Source organism: Hydractinia symbiolongicarpus, chromosome 3, assembly GCF_029227915.1.
Source record: "Hydractinia symbiolongicarpus strain clone_291-10 chromosome 3, HSymV2.1, whole genome shotgun sequence".
Taxonomy (NCBI): Eukaryota; Metazoa; Cnidaria; class Hydrozoa; order Anthoathecata; family Hydractiniidae; genus Hydractinia; species Hydractinia symbiolongicarpus.
In genome coordinates, this window is record NC_079877.1 from 28,910,801 (window position 1) to 28,918,835 (window position 8,035).

At 33.7% G+C, this 8,035-nt stretch overlaps 1 protein-coding gene across 1 annotated transcript; it reads left to right on the forward strand.

Moving 5' to 3' along the window:
• The first annotated feature begins 1,942 nt into the window (after positions 1–1,942).
• LOC130636695 (cAMP-dependent protein kinase, catalytic subunit-like) lies at positions 1,943–7,613 on the forward strand. The gene is made up of 8 exons (XM_057446510.1): positions 1,943–3,038; positions 3,555–3,738; positions 4,662–4,925; positions 5,967–6,086; positions 6,302–6,400; positions 6,920–6,977; positions 7,065–7,142; positions 7,220–7,613. Exons 1-8 carry the CDS (start codon positions 1,979–1,981, stop codon positions 7,352–7,354), a joined length of 1,998 nt encoding a protein of 665 aa, XP_057302493.1. The 5' UTR covers positions 1,943–1,978; the 3' UTR covers positions 7,355–7,613.
• The last annotated feature ends 422 nt before the right edge of the window (positions 7,614–8,035 follow it).

The following is an 8,035-nucleotide window of genomic DNA, read 5'->3' on the forward strand; positions in this document are numbered from 1 at the left end:
AAAAATTAATTCGAGTTTTTATTACGTCCACAAGATTAATGGATTAATGGAGTTTATTTGTTAACACGTTTGTATTGATTGCAAAACCATACTTCCATACGTCCACAACATTAATGGATTCCCTTATTAATTTTAGGAGTTCATTAGTAAACACGTCTGTATTGAATGCAAAACCGTACTTAGTGGTTATCCTATAGAAAGCCGGATATATTGCGCTTAAACATTTATGATTCGATATAAATTCATTGAACTAACACTTCTATGTAGTCGAGTTCGGTAACTACATTGAAAGATAATCGTAAAATTTTTATTATCATTCATATTGTGTGCTGTAATCTTCGCTTAATTCCTTCTCGTAGCAACCTTACTCGCAACGAAAGCTTCTTTCTTTCTTTGTAAAGTACAACTGCAGGAGTATATGAAGGCTATCCGATGTATTGTTAAATGGTCTTGCAAATCTTAAATGTGGAAATGTTATGTTGGACTTTAAATGTGTGAACCTAAGTTTTTTTAACATGATTTGGCCTTTAACCACTGCCTTGTATTTTTTACTCTTCAATGCGTGACATCAACTCCCTGCGTGATAATATTTCCCACTGCTTGACAATTTACCACTGCGTGATAATATTTACCACGGCAACCAGAGCAAATTGTTTTCATAGAGGTATAGTTGTTCTAGAAAAACAAACTAATTAACAGTCTGTACATATTAAAAAACAATAACACAGGGTTGGGAAAAAATTTTTATAAAGGCGCAACACATAAAATGGAGTCCCAAATCGTTATTGTCGCTATTGATGTTCAAACAGTGTTTCTCCCAAAAAAATTGAGACCATTACTCCCCTACCCCCACTCCTTTACATACGCCGGTTTAACCAGTCTTGAATAATCTGCAAATGGGTATCAAACAAAATAAAAATAATTATTTTTTTCAACCAGTAATTGGAAAAAAAGAAAGAACATAAAATACGGAAATTCTTAAGGAAAGAAAGAATTTGGCAGTTTAGCTAATATTTTAGTCGCAAGTCTACGAAAGTAGCCGTTTTTGAAGAAAAGAACATTTTGCGGTTTACAAAAGTGACGAATACTGTTTCATCTAGTTCCGGTCAGTTTCTATTTAACTTATAGCAGCGAAATTCTTAGAGACCACTTTTATACTTAAAATGGCAAAATTGGAGGCGTTACGTGTTTATTAAATGGCTCCTAAAATTTTTGCGATTACGGTTGACCTTTCTTTTGTGGCAAAAAGTATTCGTTTCCAAAAGCACTTTGTTTCCTTACAGTGCATGATCGAAAAACCTGGTGAATGATTTTAAAGAAATTTTTATTGAATGGTGGTCAATTTAAAGAAATATCATACCAGATATTTCGCAAAATTATTTCTAGAGTTGTAGAACACGGATTCATCTCAGATAGCTACCTAAAGCTGGCGAACCAAGAGAGGGAAATAAAAGTTTTCTGTTTTTGATTGAAGCGCAGTAGCATGTGTTGATGTTACTCAGCTAAGTTTCTGCATTTGTCAACAGAGGAAAGAATGAAAGTGATTGGTTCTCAAAACTCATCATTGCTATCATTTAAATAATTACAAAAATTAAAGTAATAAAAACCGTGATAAGAAATAAGCTGATAAAAAAAATCTCAGAGTATGTAAATTCCTTCGACTTAAAATCCTGAAGTTAGTAATGTAATTTGTGAAAGAGCGCTGTCATAGACAGATGCTTATTAAATGGCCTCCATTTGTCATTATTCTATTGTCATATTTATTCAAACCAGAAGGAGACAGAGATTTTTATTAGCTTAATTGAATGTTTATGAACGAAAATGCGGTGAAAGCTATCACATTGTGTTCTGTTTTATACCATATTACGTTACTATGGTTACCAAGTAGAGAGATAAATCTGTATCTTTGCAAAAAGTTTTTTTTATTTGATAGAATCAAAATTGTTGTTGTTTGACTAAAATGAAGAGATGATGAGAAATGTCGAACAATGCGAAAACTAAGGAAAAGAATAAGAGTAAAGGAATAGGCAATTTGTTTGGATTGCATAGGAAAAGTAAAAGGTCTCAAAATGAAAACAAGGCAAACAAAAATGGTGACAAAAATGATAAAAAGGAGGAAGAAAGTAATAGACATTTACACGTCGGTTATAATGATGTTGTCAAAGAAAAAGTTGAAGATGTCAATAAACTAACAAATGGTGAAGCAAATTTTTCGATTAAACCAATCACACCGATTACATTAATAAAGCATAAAAAGGCTGTTATTTTGAATCATAAATTCACAAATTCTTCTGATTCTCTCCCTGATGTGGATAAGACATCGACTAAATTAAAAAATGGCACATTACCAAACAACACAGAAGAACGAGTGTTGCATGTTCCACAGAGTTTTCAACAACCGATTAATACAACTTTAACGGTAAACCCGCAGCCAGCTATGATTCCGATGGAGATACGACAGATAAAAAAGTCGCCGATTGTTCTACGTCAAATTGATGTACGTAGATCATACGAAAAACATTTAGCAACGCCAATTTGTCAACAAAGCCGCCCATCTACTTCCGCGCAGGAACAGAAACACAAAAATTTAAATGAACCGCCGACGATATTGTTCTCAGGTAACACGTCAGAACTTATGCATGAAGAATTTATTACAGTTGCAGAGGACAATAACGATTTTAAAGATGGAAAACTAACAGACAGAACATACGAGAATAACTTACACACTGCATCAACATGCGAACTTACTGAATCCAGTAGCAGCAATTTCTCAACAAATATTGAAGATGATCTTTTACATACTAGAAAAAAGGAAATAGAAAATGATAATGCTGCCCACATAATAGACTCTTCTGTGAATGTTCCTTTAAATGATGGAATTAAGTTTCATACTGATCACAATAACAATACACAAATAATCGCTTCACATAGTAAGAAAATTGATAATAATGTTACATCACATGATGATACTCTCAATACAATGAAACCAAAAGAAAAAAGATTCAATCTTGAAATGCTGGATATATCGGTGACTTTAGGTAAGCACAAAAAATTTGCTGTAAATTTATGAGCATGTCAACACTGCTCATTCACGGGTCCAGTCTCTCGCCACCAAAACCATTACCACGGGCTACCATCATGTTGTGAGAAAGAGGTTATATTTCTTTTTCGTTTTTTGTTCAATGAGACGTTGCATTAGCTAGTTTGGAGAAATCATAGTTGCTTTTTGGTACTAAGAAATCACTGGTTTAAGCAATATTCTGTATTTGAATTTATTATAGTGGTGCTATTGTAGTTACATGGAGGGTTAGGAGCTAGTGATAGGCAGCTAGGAGAGGGAAAAAATCTTATACTTTGAATTGTGCATTCATCGGCTGTGCAAATACTTACAATGATTCCAGTGGAAAGAGAATAATTTTTATAGCATTCAATGATATTATAAAGAAGATGTTAAGGTCCGTTAGGATGGTTATGAACGAGGATGACAATATTCTTAAATTATATATAAGCCATACATTTATCCCTATCTTCTCTGATACATTTAATATTTCCAGGAACGGGGACATTTGGTAGAGTGTTTCTTGCAGAGGAAGACGACAAAAAACACAATGGCAGCGAAGTTGTGTATGCAATTAAGGTTATGCGCATCAAAGATATCATAAAGTTGAATCAAGTTGAGCATGTAAACAGTGAAAGAAAAATCTTGCAACTTACTGATCACCCGTTTATAGTAAAATGGTAAGCAGATTATCTTCTAGAAACATTAGAATTTGTCACATAAGCTCACATTGATCTAAAAATAAACCACACCTAGTCTTCTCCATAATAACAGCCGTCGTCCGTCTGTCTCTCCGCGGACCCCCGCTGAGTTAGAAAATGATGTTACGGAAACACGAATATCAAATGCGATATATTTTTATCCACTTTGTTGCGACGGGTAAATTTAAAGGACGAGCGAACGCAACGGGCAACCCCATGGATTTTTCCACGGGCTAACGACTAGTATAATAATAATAGCCGTCGTCTGTCTGTTTGTCTGTCTGTTACGGAAACACGAAATGCGATAATTAAAGGACGGGTGACCCCGTTGATTTTTCCACGGGCTAACGACTAGTCTCTATAATAATAGCCGTCGTCTGTCTGTTCGTGCGTTTGTTTGTCTGTATGTTACCGAAACACGAAATGCGATATATAAAAGACGGGCGACCCCGTGGATTTTTTCACGGGTTGACGACTAGTCTTTGAATGAACAAGTATGTTCCAACTATTTTTAGTTTTTAGTTTTTTTTAGAGGGAAAGGGGGAACAATTAAAAAAATCTCAACAATATAGCACAAAATACGAAATTTTGTATGTCACAGAGGATGTAACTTGGCAAAAAATTTAAACATGGATTTATGGTGACTGCCTTATTACATGATCAAAAATGAATCTAGGGTTAGATAAAAAAAACTGAGAAACTAAATATCTTAACACAAGAAAAAATACTTGATATTCAACCACAATCCTCCATAACATACAAAAATATTTCGTTATTTCTTCCTAGAATAAAGCATTCGTTTCCCTAAAGGGAAAACACAAAACTTTCATCCCAAATAAGCACGCATGTAGCATGTTTAATTTTTAATGTTTAATTTGTTTAATTTTTACTTCTTCTTTTAGCTTTTGGACTTATCGAGATGAAAAATGCTTATATATGCTGTTTGAATACGTCCCAGGTGGAGAACTGTTTACATATTTGCGTGAAAAAGTTCGATTTTCTGCAAGCGACACACTCTTCTACGTTGCTGAAATTATTTCTGTGTTGGAGTATCTCCACGAAAGAGATATTGTGTATCGCGATTTGAAACCAGAAAACTTGCTCATTGATAACGAAGGTCACCTGAAGTTCACAGATTTTGGTTTCGCTAAAATTTTACATGACACGTAAGTACGCTTTTTAACGCGGAGAAAAAAATCTAAAATATTTTTGTGTGAAATAACATTTGCACTCTAAAAATAAGGGAAAAGATGCCTTACCTCATAATTTTGATGCATAGTGTTTTTGTTATCTAAGAGTAGAATATTTTGTTGCACTTGGTGCGCCATTGCTGACGTCCATTTTCATATTTTTTTGCAGCACCTGCCATAAATAATGAGCTCTTGTATATTCAACACAGCAGATTTTAACATAAGTTTTAAGGGAAATGGTTAACTTGAATAAGGAGAAGTACCAAATAACAAAGATCTACAAGGCTTTCCAGGGTAACAGGAATTCGTTCGAATATGTGTACCGTGGAATATATTGTCTTATCATTCTATCACTATCATGGCTATCGTAATGAAATAATTATTTTCTCGGTATTTTTTAATGAAACCTGATGAAGAAAGATAACATATTTTCTATCACTAGGTAAATTCCACTCATGCAAGAAAAAAACCAAGAAACTTTTTGCATGGTACTATGTCTCTTTAATCGCTTTAACATCAAATCCGATTTGATTGGTTTAAATATAGTCTCGCGTGATTTTAATACATGATTAGTGTTGATTAATCCTCTTAAAGTGATGAATGACAAATTGTCAATTTAGTCCTGGTATGCCAGATGTAATATCAACCTCGTTTTCATGTTTCATGCATTACAAAATCAGGACAGATTCTTTGGCTTGTAATTAAAGAACATAAACATAAAACTCTTGACACTCAACCTCGTTCCCAGCGCCTGTTGTCTCTTTTTCATATCGGGACGACGAGGTATCGCCGTTTCGAAGTTGGAAAAAATACAAGATGTCCTAAGGACGAGGTTGCTTGACACTATCATTTCTTCCACTTGTGCTATTTCTCCCGCTTTATTCTGACAGCAAAAAAAAAAGAGTTTGGGAATAAAGTTGTTTTTTTAGGAAAAAAACTTTCTTGGAATACATTGTGTGTATATGTACTAAAAATATTTTTAAAAAGTTTGTGGAGTTCAATATGTTGATTTTGTAGGACATGGACGTTATGTGGAACACCTGAATACCTTTCTCCAGAAGCGATTCAAGGGAAAGGACATGATTACACGTGTGATTGGTGGGCCCTGGGTATACTTACATATGAAATGTTAGTAGGGTAAGGTTTCAACGATTCGTTGTTTGTTTATTACCTTGTATTTATTTATATTCATGATTTTTAATTAGGGATAATTTTGTTTCACATTTTGTTTTACTTTATATATAAATATTCGACTGTATTTCTGTTATGGCTTACATCATGTGACAGAGATTGACGTATAGCCATAACACCATAATGTTTTCTCTTTCTCTCTAATGCCCATTTTCTTTTAGAGAAGCTCCATTTGTGGATGATCACCCTTTTGGTTTATATGAGAAAATACTTGCATGCCACATATGTTGGCCATCATACCTTAAAAACACAGAACAAATGTAAGCGAAGTTGATCTATTTTTGTTTTTGTTTTTTTTAAAAAAGAAATTGTTCATAAATGTCCACTAAAGAACACCAATGTTTTCGAAATAAATATTTTTTTATTGGCCGGCTTAATTACGAACTCGAGAAAGTTTTTGAAATTTACTGATGCTATCCAATTTTGTCATCCATTTAGCATCCATTTAGGTTTTGATAAAACATGAATTTTACTGTACCTATTTAACTATTTTTCTTTATTTTTTTTATAAGTAATTCAAAATTCTGGCTAGGGCTGTTATTTAAGTTTCTCTCTTTTACAGACTGAGCTGACTGCTATTAGGAAGACCAAATTGACGCGTTGTTAGCACTCTTATTAAGGTTAATGCGCCAGATTTAGTCTTTTTTGTGTGGAACTCAACTTTCTGTACACGATATTTCTTAGAAACTAAAAAAATGTTCACTTTAAAATTCCAGTTTACGCCGTAATTCCGTCCTCTTTCGTCATTTCTATGTAACACGTGTTTTTGTCATTTTAAGGGATTTTATTTCAAAGCTTGTCGTAGTGGAGAGAAGTAACAGGCTCGGAAAGGGTCAGGTGAGAAAAATATTCAAATCAAAGCGAATACAACAAAACAAACAAACAAACAAAACTGAATGAATATAAAATAATGATACTGTTTAGAATGGAAGTGATGATGTAAAAAAGCATACTTGGTTGCGATACATCAACTGGAATGATGTATATTACAGAAGGCTAAAAGTAATACTTTTGATCAACTATTTAGGGAGATACTGATCTTCACTAATCGCTAAATATGAAATAATTTTGTTCTTTAGCCTCCAATCCTCCCAAAAGTGGCATTTAATAGCGATACAAGTAATTTCGATGACTTTGATGAGGACTGGGAACTAAGAAGTTGCCATGACGTCACAGTACAAGAAAGAAACAAGTTCATTGAATGGGATACATGATGACATTGTAAAAGTGAGACATGCTCTTATGTTTCCAAGTGAAATTACGTTGTTGTTGTTGCTAAGTAATGTGGTTGTTAAGGTCTGCTGTTATGCCGTCTTATCGTTGACATGATTTTTAAGACATTACAGTTTGTACCAAACATGCTAAATCAATATATAAATATATACATATATACACTTTATTGTAAGTGTGAACATGGTTTTTCTCTTATTTTTATTGTCAGTAAATAGAAGAAGAATAAATAGAAGAATTTGATTGTGGTGGTGATTCTTTCAATCTACCCTAAACTTTTTTAACTTAAATCTTTTTGTGATTCGAGCCGTTAAGAATGTTGAAATTTTATAATTTTTTAGGATTTTTGATAACTTTTTTATTTTCCCATCGGCTGAGATGATGTTGTGGTGGAAAACTTGAGCTTTGTAATTGCTGGTTTGATTCTTCACCCCGGATATCAGCTTGCAACGTTGCGCATGCTCGAGTTTTACTACGGCCTCCTCCACAAGTGTGTAAATTGTGGAGACTTTGAATCTATCTATATGGACACAAAATGTATTTCGCAATCTCTGGTGTAGAGCTTCGAGATTTTGCACACCTTGAAAGAACTTCTAAAAGAGTACGACAGAGACGTAAAAAGATTGGTTGTGACGGACAAGTATTAAAGTCGTACAGATGACCTG